This window comes from Plodia interpunctella, chromosome 14 (assembly GCF_027563975.2).
Source record: "Plodia interpunctella isolate USDA-ARS_2022_Savannah chromosome 14, ilPloInte3.2, whole genome shotgun sequence".
Classification (NCBI taxonomy): domain Eukaryota; kingdom Metazoa; phylum Arthropoda; class Insecta; order Lepidoptera; family Pyralidae; genus Plodia; species Plodia interpunctella.
The window spans coordinates 7,468,198-7,483,873 of record NC_071307.1 but is presented as its reverse complement, the minus strand read 5'-3'; the positions used below and the strand labels follow the sequence as shown (position 1 = coordinate 7,483,873).

The 15,676-nt window shown below is 36.5% G+C and overlaps 1 protein-coding gene across 1 annotated transcript; it reads left to right on the top strand.

The window, feature by feature from the left end:
* Window positions 1–571: 571 nt before the first annotated feature.
* On the top strand, window positions 572–15,653 carry Vps11 (Vacuolar protein sorting 11). Its single transcript, XM_053755213.2, has 18 exons — window positions 572–743; window positions 953–1,021; window positions 1,211–1,384; window positions 1,813–1,965; window positions 2,360–2,490; window positions 2,879–3,029; window positions 3,542–3,973; window positions 4,314–4,589; window positions 4,889–5,108; window positions 5,543–5,765; window positions 7,889–8,047; window positions 8,415–8,578; window positions 9,466–9,547; window positions 9,815–10,030; window positions 10,766–10,897; window positions 12,948–13,141; window positions 13,770–13,966; window positions 14,441–15,653. The coding sequence occupies exons 1-18, from the start codon at window positions 729–731 to the stop codon at window positions 14,633–14,635; spliced, it is 3,183 nt and encodes a 1,060-aa protein (XP_053611188.1). The 5' UTR covers window positions 572–728; the 3' UTR covers window positions 14,636–15,653.
* The last annotated feature ends 23 nt before the right edge of the window (window positions 15,654–15,676 follow it).

Genomic DNA, 15,676 nt, shown 5'->3' with positions numbered 1-15,676 from the left:
TTACCTATATTTTAATCCGAACGAAGGCGGATTGTTCCGCTAGTATACTATAATTATTACAGCAGCTAGGTAGGTACATGGTTTATATACTGTCACCAAACAGTCACCAAACATTACAGAACATGATGTTCTTTTATGTGAGTACTTGGTGTGTACTGTACACGGTGATTTTTCATTCGTTACGGAAACAAAATAGATACCTATAAGAACATGATGTTCTTTAATGTGTGGAGGCCGTGGAGGCTATATATTCCTAAACAATACTGGAAAATGGTGATCGGTGAACCGTAGAAAGAGAAACCTATAGACCGTGTTATATCATCCATTTCGCTCATATAAGAAAGATATGTACATATTAAAAATACGCATGGAATTAGTAGGTATTACTTGTACGAAGTACTTACTCAATCCATGGAAATACATGATTTGGCCTTAAACTCGTCCGTCGTCTCTAATATCATTCTTGTGAACGCTTCGATTAGATAATGCGGATGGTGAATGTGCCGATTATAACGGACACTGACAGAAGTCACGTAAGGTGTCAATGTCATTAGTGTCAGTCAGTACTATTTTGACGTCGATTCGATTGTGTCGATCAGTTTGGTCCGTGATTTGTTGGTTTTACTTTTCCCTTAAATTTTATTAAATCAGTGTAATTAGATGATAAAAATAATAATAGCAAATATTTACCTATGATGAATATTGGATGAATACACTTCATCATCATTATGGCGTTCTTGGAGGTACCTATTTGTTTATACTGCTAATACTAATGTCAACCAAAAATTTACGCCCTATTGCAATTGTTAATTATTTCATATCTTTGTTTGAAATAATGTGCATTCGAGATTATTATCCAATTCTATATAAGTACTTTTATTCATGCTAGATATGAGCATTCAACATGGATATAATGTTATTAAAAGAGATACTCTTGTTTTTCTATTTTCAGTGGCGAAAGTTCACTTTTTTCGATGTTCATAACAACGTCGATAACGGCAAAGTTGCAGAATGTCTTCAAGTAAGTACAGCCTAACTTAGACTTATCTAAGTTCAGGCTTTGACCTTGTGATTGTAATTTTAAGAGCAAGGATGGCTCATGTCATTTGTGGTTCTTCTGTTGCTAATTGTTTCATTAGGTAAAACTTTATGCATGAAAACTAAGTAAGTTACCTGATGAATGTTTAATAATATGATTGGATTTTCACAGGATACCCATGTGACTGTGTCGACAAGTGGGAATGGGCATGTCATATTTGGTGATGTGACAGGCTGGGCTCACCTCATCACCCGCTGTTGGGAAATCACCTCATTCAAGGCTTACGAGCTGACAATATCATTAGCCCAGCAGCTCCCACATGATCCATTCTTGGTTACAATTGGAGTGAGTTTATATTTTTATGAATTGCCAAAAATTGTTTTCTTTTTGACTCTTGATTAAATTTTGCAATTAAACATTCAGTACCTAGTTTATTAATATTAATTTTGGTTCATGGATTTGTAAAAATTTATTAAAATTCCGTTAGTCATATACCATACTTTTAATGTCAGAGGAGGGAACATGATGTTCCCCCAAAATTATCTTTTCAGACCAGAACATTATCCATTAAAAATTAGATTTTCGTAGTAATGATTAAGAATACAAGAACTATTTGAGCCCTTTTAAATGTATTTTTTTATCACTTAAACAATCAATCATGTATAATGTATAATTTTTTAGTTATCAATTTATTTCTCAAAAGATTTCAAAATTTATAATATATTTGCCAACCAGTGGCACAGCATAGGTTAAAAGGAATCACATTTTTATAGGATGATGAAGCTGGTGTAAACCCAATGATCAAGGTATGGGACTGGTCCCGGATGGACCGGCATGGCAACCCCAAGTGTGTGCGGGTGTGTCGTGCAGTGCCCTCTCACATGCACCCCACACCAGCCACAGCTTTGGCTGTGCATGAGAATAAGGTAAAGTGATCATACATACTATAGTTTGTCTCTTGTAAAGTTTGATGTGATTGGAATTGCAGCATCTTCTGAATAAAAGTGTCGCCAGTTAGAAGTTTTCACACAGACAGTTAACAATAGTTTCAAAAATTAAAATAATATATCTGATAAGATTGTAGTGCTAGGGAACATTTAAGTGACAATCCATTACTAATATTATAAATGCAAATGTCTGTCTGTTGCACTTTCACACTAAACTGCCAGTCAGATTTCTATAAATACACCTTTTTTAGTACATTAAAAATAACTTATTTCTGTATTTTTATAAATACCATTTCTAGATTGTTTTTACTTTGGTGTAATATTACTATATTGATATTTGTTGTCATTGTCATTGTGTATGAAAATGTTCCAGAACCTAATAGCAGTAGGGTTCCAAGATGGCTCGGTGTCACTGTTCCGTGGGAACATAGCGCGGCAACGCAGTGGTGAAATGAAGACCTTATCTGACACGGGAACCAGTCAGATCACCGGACTTGCCTTTATGTATGTTTTCATATCTCATCTTTTTTATATATTTTGACTTGAGTGAGAAAGTGTTGCGTCTAAGTTAATGTAGCCAAGTGGTTCTAATAACATTTTTAATGATAGTAGGCTTCAGTGTTCATGTCAAAGACATTTGTTTTTGAATAATAAGGAAAAGGAAGTAGTGACGCATTTAATAAGAATAATAAATAAATATATTTATAGCAAATCGTGATTTGTTCATTGTTAGTTAAAGGCTTTTATGCAAGAACGCTTTTTCAACGCGCGTTAAATACGCGCTGAAATACTTGGAATAGAATATCATCAACAGGATATTCATCAGACGGCAACGCTTATATACCGGCAAGTATAATAGAAACTAAAATGAGCAGGTATGTTGTTACTACAGGGGTGCGAACAAGCTGTTCATAGTGTCGCGCGCGCAGGTGTCGCTGCAGCAGCTGGACGCGGAGCGCAGCGTGACGCTGGAGGCGCACGGCGCGCCGCCGCACTGCTGCGCGCGCGCGGACGCGCACGGCCTTACGGTCGCCATCGACAATGTGAGATCTGAGTGTATCACCTTTATTTATTTTATATATTTTTTGTTGTTTAATACTGGTGATTTAGATATGATTATAGAAGGAAACGGCGACTGTACTTGACCCATAACAATGACTATTTCTTAGTCTCACGTTAGTTTTAATTAAATTTATTTATTTTTGTGTTATTTATCGTCTGACAACTAGCCTTACAGTAAAAACTATTGCCTTATTTTGTGTTACTAGCTTATCATTATTGAATCTCAATCTCGCCAACAAGCCTCTTGTCTCTTGACTCTGTCTACCCCGTAAGGGCTGAATATGTCATGTGTCATACGGTATGTGCGCATATATGTTGACTACATATAACATGCATACAGTGCATGAGTTTTAAGTGTTTCTAACTAAAGCTTTTTTACTTTTGCATAAAAAACATCCAATTTTCAATTGTCTACTTCCTTATTGTGTGAATCCAATTTGTTTAATTTACTAGCTTTTTAACATTAATATTTTTCATCACACTATCGTTTCAGGCAATTTACTGTTACACAGCGGAAGGCAGAGGCCCGTGTTACGCACTGGAAGGCGAAAAAGTCCGCCTAGATTGGTTCCGTTCCTACCTAGTTATAACCATCAACGAATCAGCTCCAAAAACCACTGATCCCTCTAGTTCCAATGCGAAATCCCACAGAATAACCATACTTGATATACAGAACAAATTCATAGTATTCTCAAAAAGTTTCGATCAAATCGACGCGGTTTTGACTGAATGGGGTTCGTTCTATATACTAACAAAGAATAAAGAGATGATATATTTGGAGGAGAAGGACCTGCAATCGAAGTTATCTCTACTTTTTAAAAAGAATTTGTATGACGTCGCTATAAGGATAGCGAGCAGCCAGCATTACGATGTGGAGGGCTTCACGGAGATCAATAAGCAGTATGGTGACCATTTGTATAGTAAGGTAAGCATTTTTATGCATAGTAATTAGTTTTTGTCTGCGGCTGAATCTCGTTTGAACTGATTTTTTAATGGAATAAATGGTGAATAAACTTTATTATCTGTGTATCTATCTTATATGTACCATTTCGAGTATATCGGATTAATAAGTATAGACAAATCATGAATAAATAAGAAACAAATAAATTATTACATACTCGGCTTTATGATCGCGCTCCACTACCCATCGCATGGGATCATATGTAATGTCAAACGTTTGCACACTGACATCATAATATCATCACCGGCAAAATGAGCAATGATTTATTTTGGCACTGACAGCTAATAGTGAATATTTTTGACAGGGCGATCTCAAGTGTGCCATAGAGCAGTACATCAAAACCATCGGTCGACTGGAAACTTCGTACGTAATCCGCAAATACCTCGAAGCAAGGGACTTAGAACCATTAGTGTTATACCTAGAAGAGCTACATAAGAAGGGATATGCTACTGAGGACCACACAACTTTGTTACTAACTTGCTATGTGAAGATCGACCAGCATGACCAACAAGGAAAGCTGAAAGAGTTCATCAATTCTAAGGACCGGGCCATCGATTTCGATGTGGATGTCGCTATCAAGGTAAAATGGATCGTATTGTTCTATGCGTAAGACAGATTTTGGTTTCCTAGTTTAATATTCATATATGGAAGTTTTCATAGACAACCCCCTCTACCGATGATAAAAATGTCTCGAAGAAACTTAACACCGTTTGACTGTTTTATTCACAGTGTATATGTGGCTACTTTCCACTAGATGGCAGGTAGTCTTAAAAGTCAAATTAGATGCCTCTAAGCGACTTGAATAAAATCTGACCCCAGTGTTAGCAATGACACTCGATAAGATAGAAGAAATACCTAAAAATAAATCGAAATTTACAGGTGGTCCGTCAAGTGAGTGTGGACGACGCCCTATCACTGGCCGCGAACAACAAACGCCACGACTGGTACCTCACCATCATGATCGAAGACAAGAAGGACTACAGCCGGGCCCTGGACTATATGTTGGACTTGGACTTTGAGGACGCTGAAGCGTTTATGAAGAAATATGGACATACACTCATACAGCATGAGCCGGAGGAGAGCACGAAGTTTTTAAAAAGTAAAGAAGTTTTTTGACGTTTTAGCTTTTGACAATAAAAAAAATGAAACATACAATAAATTCCAACCAAACTTGCCAATAAACAGAGATGAGTAGCAGTGACAAAAAATAACCACAGGCTAGATAACAATCTCACTAATATTATAAAGAATCGGTTTGTTACTTGTTCATGCTGAAACGGCTCAGCTGAAAGAATTTTTATGAAATTTGATATTGATAATCGAAGCTGATTAACACATAACATACTTTTCAACCTGAAATACGCGATTTTATAAGATTGTGTCAAAGTCAGTCAAGATCAAGATAGACAATGACACTTTATAATGTAGATGGCGCTACTATACATAAAAACTTAAGTACCCACATTTTTAAATAATTGTTGCGACTAGTGAATAATAATATATAATATAAATAGTTTTTTTTTAATTGTGTAGTTCTGTGCACGGACTACAAGCCTCGAAGCAAGCCATTGGTGGACGAGAGCACGCTGTCGGGGCCCGCCGGAGACAGAGACCGGGCGCTGCCCGACGACTTCATACACATGTTCCTCAGCAACTCCGAGCGCCTGGTGGACTTCCTCGAGCATATGGTCGCGTCTCACTACAAGTGCTCCAAACTGGTGTACAATGCTTTGATTGAGCACTATATTCATGTATGGTGAGTTTGTTTTCATTATTATGTCTGTCGTGTGTTTGCAAATCTGATCATATGGTCGCGTCTAAGTGATCTAAACTGGTGTATAATGCTTTGATTGAGCATTATATTCATGTGTGGTGAGTTTTTTAAAATTCTTTTTCTGTTTCTCATGTGTTTCTCATATTAATATTATTTTTAACTACTGACGTAATTATTTTCGATTCGTTTCTTACATTTTATACTTGTTCGAATTTTAGTTAAGGCTTTTAATTTTAATGACAAGTGATTGATTTTGAACATTTTCATGCAACGCGCTTGTTCGATTGAATTTAGACATATTTTTGTCCTGTCATGTATTTTCGTTTTAGACCAATTACCGTCTTATTTCTCTTGCCACCATTATGGGCCTAGGTGCTGGAGCAAGAGTAGTTCAGCAAGGCATTGCCCCGTTCGTAAATATTAATGATGGTCAGTTTTGGTTCCAACCGCACCTATCAACTGACACCGCTATATTTTCGCTCAAGGAAGTGGTTAAATATTATAAAGTTCGCGGTACTACTGTATACGCATGCCTTCTCGATTTAAGTCGTGCATTTGATACCAGAAATCACTGACTTAATGGCTTATTGATACAGCAATCAGACAAACAATGTCACATGGGGCAATGAGATTTCAGATAGTTACAGGTTGTCGTGTGGAGTGAGACAGGGCGGGTTTACCTCTCCCGACCTATTCAACATATATGTAAATGATCTGATTGATAGGCTGAGCAGCACTTCAGTCGGACTTAAATTTGATGACAGGTACATCAATAATTTGAGTTATGCAGATGACATGGTGCTGCTCAGCCCCTCAATCAAAGGACTTAACAGACTCATATCTATTTGCGAAGAATACGCTAAAAAGCACGAACTAGTGTATAACGTAAAGAAGACAGAGATGGTGGAGTTCAGGTCGGGAAAGGGGCCTGATTATATTCCTAGTCTGATGCTAAATGGGCAGCCTGTAAAAATCTCGACGTCATTTAAGTACCTTGGACACGTAGTGACGTCCTCTCTAAAGGATGATGAGGACATTGAGCGGCAACGAAGGTCATTATGCATTGTTGGCAACATGGTGGCCAGAAATTTTTTAAAACATCACGTGACGTGAAGCTTACCCTGTTTCGATCGTACTGTCAATCTTTTTACACGTGTCAACTCTGGACAAACTACACACAAAAATCCTACGATTCCCTTAGAGTGACATACAACAATATCTTTAGACACCTAATGGGACTGAAACCATGGTGCAGCGCCTCGGGAATGTTCACAGAGGCGCGTAACACAACACTTTTAATGCCATACATCGGCTGCGTGTAGCTAACTTTATGTCCAGGATTGCCACGTGTAAAAACAGTATAGTAAAGGGTCTGGCTGAAAGACTGGTGTGCTCTGACACTTATAGACAATGGCTGGCTGTAGCCGCCACTTAAATATACCTTTTTACAATATTTTTATTGTAATAGTAACTAATTATTTTAATTTTATTTTTATCTTTTATGATGCACTTATTATACCTATGGATCTATGTGTCTGCAATAAAGATTTATTATTATTATTATTTTGTACCGTGTCTTTCTGCAAATATACTTATTTCATATCATTTCTCTCTCGTGTTTATATGTACATATGTTTTGCAATTCTGAACTATTGGTGGAGTATCTAGAGCATATGGTCGCGTCTGAATATAAGTATTCTAAATTGGTGTATAATACTTTGATTAAGCGATAAATTCATGTGTAGTGAGTTTGCTTTTCTATCCTCTTCTACCTGTGTTTCTCATCCCTGTCTTGCTTTAACATACAATAGCGAACGGAATATTATGTAATTCATTCATTCACATCGAGTGTGTTATTGTTAACACTGGAGTCAGATTTTATTTAGGTCGCCTAACGGCATCTGACATGACTGTTACGACTACCTACCGCCGTCACATGTAATGTGACGAAATTATGTTCGACTAGAATGAATTCTTGTACTTGTAACTGGAACATAGAACTACAAATGAACAGATATATATTTTTTATATGAATTATTATTTTTTTCTGTTTTAACGTGTTTTACATTTAAAATGTTTCAGATGTAACATCTCAATTGTTTCAGGGGCAAAGCCACAGAAAACGAGAAGCTAGAATACGAACAGAAGGTGCTCAAAGTGCTTCGCGATCCCGAAGCGAACTACGACAAGGACCAGACTCTCATCATATGCCAGATGCTGGGCTTCAAGGCCGGCATTCTGTATCTCTATGAGGAGAATAAACTGTAAGTTACAATACAAAATTCTTTATTGCGCCAAAACTTACAAATGTTAACATACATACGTACAGTAAATATAAAGTTGATTTTTCCCAGATAACCTACTTATAAGAAACGAATAGAAAATGTTTATAAGGTTATTTTTGCTTCTTTCAAGTTTATATTTTTAAGACCGACATTTATTTCTTGACGTCTTTGGAGATGGGCCTCATATCCTTCTCCATATTTCAAACGACATGTATGCAAATTTTCAAGAAGATTGCTTGAGTAGATAGAGCATAAAGAGATAACAAACAACCAACCTAATTTCGCATTTATAATATTAGTTAGGATAATGAATTTGGATCTGCAAAGGTCGATAACTGTTGCGTAGTTGGCGCGGGCAAGTAGCGCTGCACCTGCGCGAAGGCGACGAGGGCGCGGAGGCGGCGCTGGGCGTGTGCCGGCGGCGCGGCCAGCTGTGCCCGCGGCTGTGGCTGGACGTGCTGTGGTGGCCGCCGCCCGCCTCCGCGCTGCCTGAACTACTCAATGTTATCGGTAACGCTGGCGTCCAACTTCAACTATATACATTAAGCTTTTTATATATTTTTTTATCAATAATTTTATTAAAAATACTAATGATTTTTTTATTTATTCGTCCTCTTAATATTTAATTTACTAATGTATAGGATCTACGTTTCTTAATTGATGTCTTTTGGTTTGATTCGCCGCTTCTTGTTCACCTGCGCTTTGGTTTTGACGTCAATAAGTGATGTATATCATCCTAAATTTAATAAAGAATTTTTAATTTGAGTATTTATTCTGAAATAACACCTCCATAAACCCGAAAATCGGCTACTTTCTATCTAGTCAAGTCAGATTCTTTTTAACCCACACGATAGGAGTTTTAACGTGTCTGTCCGTGACATCGTGGAAGTTAAATGGCTGAACCGATTTTGATTTAGTTTTTTTTATTTGAAAGATAATTTAATCGAGTGTTTTTACCTATGTTTGAAATATGTGTATTCAGCCGTTTAGAAACCGTCAGCAGCTCTTTTCTAGCAGACGAGAGGATGACAGCAACTTTGGAGTCTAGGGTTTCTTAAATTTTTGATTATTTTCATTTCAATGACAAAAACAATAAAAATGTATGGAGTATGTGCTATGACGTCACGATTTTTTAAGACAAAATGCGTTCCTAATATAATCAGAATAAAAAAAAGACGTAAAACTGACCAATTAAAGAGACATTTAATTATTGTGTTTGGTTATTTAAATACCATTATGTATTTATTTTTTAACCCATCCAAGTAGCCAGTTGAATAATGTCTGGAGATGCCGTTTTCCTTTATCATGCCAGAACGGCAAATTCTTTTTTTTTTATTGTGATACTATATTATTTCTGATAATGAATATGGTAACACATGTGTGCCTTCTGTCAACAGATAATGAAAAGCTGCTTTCCCCCATCCTGGTCATAGACTGCCTCGCAAGCACACCCGCCTACACCCTCGGTGACGTTAGAAAGTAAGGTCTTAAGCCTACTCGCTCAATAGCGCCATATTAATTTATAGCGGAAAATAAAAAAGTGGTACTACAGATTATTCTACATTAGATAAATGATGAATGATTAGATTTAAAAGTATTAATCGTTTTTTATTACACTCAGTTGCCACAAATCGCAAAAAAAAAAATACAAAATTTAATTTACTGCTTGTACAGTTCTATAAATTGTACAGAACCCTCTTCACGCGAGGTTCGATTCGCACTTGACCGGTTTTAGTTATTTCACAGATACCTGATGAGCGTTCTCAAGAGCGAGAATGACGTCATCACGCGCGAACAAGAGCTCGCACACAAATACAAGTCGGAGAGTGAGAAAATGAAACAAGAGATACACATGCTGCAACACGAACCGATCACATTCCAGAGTTCGAGATGTGCCGCGTGCAACAGGCCTTTAGAGTTGCCCACTGTACATTTCTTCTGTCAGCATTCTTATCATCAGCAGTGAGTTTTCTTACCATTTGCGGTTAGTTATTTTGATAAATTGGTCACAGATACTTGGAATTAATTATACAGATTCAGATTGATACAGATTAATATAATAATACCGTTGCCGACGAAAAATTAGGAAAGTGGACCCTGGACTCCGACGCTCAATGCGTTGTAATTCCTAAAGTAAATAGGAAGTAACGTTCAGAGGAGAGAGATACAGTATCATGTATTTTTTATTTTACTATCGACCTTGCGCGGCTCCGCATGGGTTCGTTTATGTGTGTAAAAAATTATCTTAACTGCATCAAACAGACAGAGGCGAGGGGTAACTTTGTTTTGTACTCTATATTTATATTTTGTGACAACACTGACTGCTTTGTCAACGCTGGCGGCTGTTTCGCCTTTAGCAAGGCCGTCCAACAATCTCTCCGTGCATCTTATTGCATTATTCTTATTTATTGTGTATTTATCAATTTATGTACACATTGAGTATGTACAAGGGTGATATTTATTACTTTTATTTTCGTCTCTCGCTTCGTTTATTTGACCTCTGTGGTCATGCTGGTTTGCTACACTAGGGGTCTCAGATTCGATTCCTGCTCAGGTCAAATAATATTTTTGTGATTGACCTGGGACTTGATGTTTATCTGTATTTTACAAAATATAGTACCGTTGAGTTAGTATCCACAATACAACTCTCGAATTTACTTTAGGGCTATAAACGGTATGTCCATATATTTTTTTCAGTTGTTTCCAAAGTTTCTCGGAGTCAGAGAGCGAATGCCCTGCGTGTGCGCCGTCGCGCGGCCGCGGGGATCCACAGCCGCAGCCTGCTCGCGCTGAAGCCCTACACGCAAGATTACACAATGACCATGACCCGTATGTTTACTTTTATTTATACTATTAAACAACTCGATTGTGCCTGCCTTACCAAAAATACTTTACATTGGCTGGCAACATTTGGTGTTTATCAACCAATCTTGACCATTAGCCCTAAACCAAACTTTAAGCTGAAGTACGTTTTGTTAGTACTTACTGTATAATATTTGAAATGACAGAAAGAGAGAAAACATAAAGCAGCTTAAAATGTGCTTCAATTCTTATATGAATTCATTATATTATATGAATGAGTTAGTGTATTAATATAATTGTATATTACTAATCAAAACATTACGGAAAAAAAATCCTCGGTTACTAAATTAAAAATAGAGTTTGTGAATAATTTAAATCAAACTGTCAAAATCAGTTATATTGTCATATTATTATGATAATATGTTTTATAATATAATAGTCTCAATACTCCACAAGGACACGCACACAGGAAGATGTGCTTATGTGTTTGTTTAGACATAAAGCATTCATGACTAATGCTAATAGAAAAACACCGAGAAAACAATAGCCATAGAAATTATTTCGGTAAAATATGCATACGTTAGTGCTGGTTATTTGTTCAACTCACGTGCTCGTATGTTGAAAAAGAAACATATTTTTCCAACAATAATCCCGTATTTTCTATATTTTAAACACTATATATTTTAATTCGCTTTTACGCGACGTGATTCGTGAAACGAAAAATTATAATAAAATTGAATGAATAAAATAAATAATATATGTTTTAAACAGTTGTAAAAATATAAAACGTCATATCAAACAGGTTAACCACACCGCTTATCTATGCTAATACCTGTGGAATACTCGCGCGATAGTAAAGATTCAGTAGTTACATAGTTTTATTTGTGAGTTATGAATTTATCAGTGTTTAAGTCTGTTATGATCCCGCCGTTTTCTTGGTGTTTCCCAACAGTGGTTGACGATAGGTCAGTGAACTTGTGTTGATGTCATATCCCTAAAAACGCCCTGATGTTAAATGAATCGAGTTATAAATAGCGAAGGAAAAATAGAAACTAGAACAGGGAAAAGAAAGCCAAAGATATTCATAGATGAAATAATAAACAAGCGAAAGGTCGTGTCGTGTAGGGATGGTAGGGAATAGAGAAGAATGGAAAATAGTCCGTCGAGAAGAACCTCGTTCTTAAATTTATCGATGATGATGAAAACAAATTATATTGTACATTTATGAGAAAGTATAAATGATTTTCGTTGAATACTCAAGTGCACCGATTTAGTATTTTTATGTCATGATTAGAGAAATATAGGTATCCGAAAGAAAATTAGCTACTTTTTTAGCTAATTTTATTTCAATTCATATATAATTTATTGTGTTATTACTGTATTGCAATCTCGTGCATATTTATGTAAACTAAAATTTAACGTTTATCGTTGGCCAATCATAAATTTATCGAACTTATCTCTGCATTATAATTGCCCAGATTACGTGTCCATTGTATGAGGAAGGCGTATTATAATTTGTTCATGTTTACCAAACATAATGTTTTGACGATTTAAATCATCTTTGCTGGCAGTATTGTTTGAAATCAGTTCGCGGCTGTAGTATCGCGTACAATTGCATATTTAGCCATTATTCATTAATATAATACTATAAAATAACAGTAGTGATGACCAATGCTTTGTCCATGTGTTTGTTGGGAAAATACTGGTGTGTTAAAAGGATTACTTGTGCGACATTTTCTTTTTTGAAAGTGTTGTCTCATACGTTCTAATGACTGGAATTATTTTGATATTACCTATATCTTGAGTTAGCTTAACTTGAAGGAATAATCGCATATAACCTTGTGATTTTGTGGAAGATTGATGAAAGTTTAGTTCTTCTTATTTCATCGACCGATATTTTTTCGGCCGCTCGCTTTGTCAACCCTATTTGGGATTGCTGTTGTCGCCTATTAGCTGTTACGGTTCTGTGTCGCATAGATGGCTCGTACGACATCCACGAGAGAATATGGAATGTAATCTAGGACAACCTCACTAATTTTTTATACCATAGAATATCCCTTAATTCTTCTTCTTTCAGTTACGCAGTGGTGTCGGAGTACTACGGGCGCGGGTTATTCAATAAGCTGACAGTAGTGACGGGGGCGCTCCAGGAGCCCCCGGCCCCCGCCCCCGGCCCCGCCCCCGCCCCCGCCGTCACGGCCCCGCCCGTGCAGACTTACGGACCGGGGGCTGAGGCGAAAATCAGACTGCAAGAAGGCCAGAGTAGACAAGGTAAGATTTATATGAGTAAAATATTGTATATGTATTTCTCTCTCATTTTCGCATGTTCCCAGCTGCGTTCGCGGCTGTGACGACGCGAAGCCCGGGTTTAGCGTAAAAAAGGACCTACAATTTTAAAGATTGTAATATAACATTAAAAAAATATATTGTATATATATATTTCTTTACTAATATTATAAACGAGAAAGTCTGTCTGTCATACTTTCACAATTAAACCACTGAAACGATTTTGATGAAAATTCGTATCCATATAGTTAAAGGTGCTAAAAAGTTCATACATGAGATACGTTTTTTTAAATTTCTATCCCCAGAGAGAAATGTTGAAATGTTGCCAGCTTTTATTTAACTTGCAATGTATGTACCTACGTAAATATATTTGTTAAGGTATCATGCAACTTAATTTTGAAGCAGATATCTTCCGTTTGAGCTGTAATTTTTTAAACACGTTTAGTTTGTACGACGCACCCAGGATCGGCTCCCGACGAGAACACTCCTCAACGGTGTACTGCACGGGCATGATATTTTTTGTCACATATTGAATGAAACCAGATCGCTAAGATGACAAAAAAAGGTTTTTCTCAAAAATGACAATTTAAAAATTGAATATAATTAATTTCAGTGTTTGTTTCGAACACGAGCAAGCAAGTGGCCCCGAAAGGGACAACAGTGGTGCCGATCCCGGAGGGCCGCATGCGCGTGCTGGAGCAGCAGCGCTACAGCTCCAGTCTCGAGGCGAACCTGAATAGACTCGAGCCTAAAGTCCACGTGCCTCAGCGCTCGCCGTTATTGCCTCATCAATCGCAGAACTCAATTACGGTGAGAAACGTATCGATAAATACGAGAAACAGTCGATTAATCTGACAAATAACTTACATGTAGCTGTATGTAAGTATGATAGTCCAATATATATAATATTGGAGCGCACTCCATGCAACGATACAAAATTTTAACGTCATGTCGTCAACGTTTCTCAGATAGTATTGGCAATGATTTTAAATAAACATCGAGTAACCATACTCGACAAACGTAATATTAAAATATACATATATATACTCTTCAAGACATACCTGTATCCTCTCACTTGGATTGAGAGTACCTTAGCCTGAGTATCTATTGAAAAATCTTTTCTAAAATTTTCATCATTTTGTTTTGTAATGAATAAACTCAAAAACTATTGGATTTATTTTGATGAAATTTCGCATAGTGATAGATGAAACTTTTAGGCTACTTTTACAACATAGGCAACTTTTTTATTATGGTAGTCCTAAATGGAGAAAATACTTATCCCAGGTGGAAGAGGCAATCAGCGCCAGCAGCTCACCAAAGATCTCTTCAGCCATCAACCTCGGTAAGAACCCCTTCGAAGACGATTACGACGAGTCCAAGAATCCCTTCGCAGAAGACGATGACGTCATCACGGACCCCACCAACCCCTTCGCTGAGGAAGCCGACGATTATGACAAGAATTTGAACCCTTTCTCCTGAAGATTAGAGGTGATTTTTGAGTGTTAGTTTTGGCCAACCAATGAACGCCCTATTATTAAACGTTTCATATGATTGCGGTTGTAGGTATTGAGTGAATCTAATTTATCTTCATCATTTCAGATATATTTTCTGCCGATTGTCGTGTGTAAGATTGTTCTTTTTTTAAATTATAACTGCATTTCAGTCTGAAATTAATTGAGTTTTGTATTGAATAAATTTTATTATTTTAAAATGTTCGTGCACTCGTTTCTTTTGTGCACGGATTCGGTCATGCGGCCATGCGGGGCGTTCATTTTATTGATTAGAACCTGACTGAAATTAGAATCGAATCGAACCGAACATTTTAAGTTCACTTTTTGAACGCTTGTCTTGATAATGGATATTTAAAATTGGTAAAGTAAGGTCACCTGTCCACTGCGTCCATCTCACCGGATCCGATAAAAAAATTAAACTGCCTAACTAATAAATTCAGAGAGCTTAGTGTGGGTTTGTAATTCACCTCTCACTATCGAGTCGATTTGCAGTGTTATGTGACGCACGCCATTTCTCATATTTGTGATTTAAAATATTTCTTGAAGTGTTATTTTATTAAGTCAACAATGGTAATAATATAGCGCCTTATATATCATCCATAAACAATATAATATACCAATATGCCTTTTAGAAATAAGTTATGTTTCCAAAACTAAACGAAAATAGTGAAGACATTTTTCTTTCAGTTTTGCAAGCGCACTAAACGCTCGTCATTGTTCAATCCTAGTCATTATTTGGCACATTCACCATGTAGATTACCTATATTAGATTACATTCCAAAAATCTAATATATTGGTTTAAACACCCACAACTCATTTGAAAATATAAAATTATGCTGATTGTGTGAAATGTTTGATGGAATAAGCATGTAGGCCCTACATAACGTATATCTGCTTGTTACTGAAATATATTTTATATTTTGTACTGTATACGTGCTATAGTAAATTAAGCAAAATATTATTTAATAAATTTTTATTTAATTCAATTCACGGTTTTAATTCAACATTT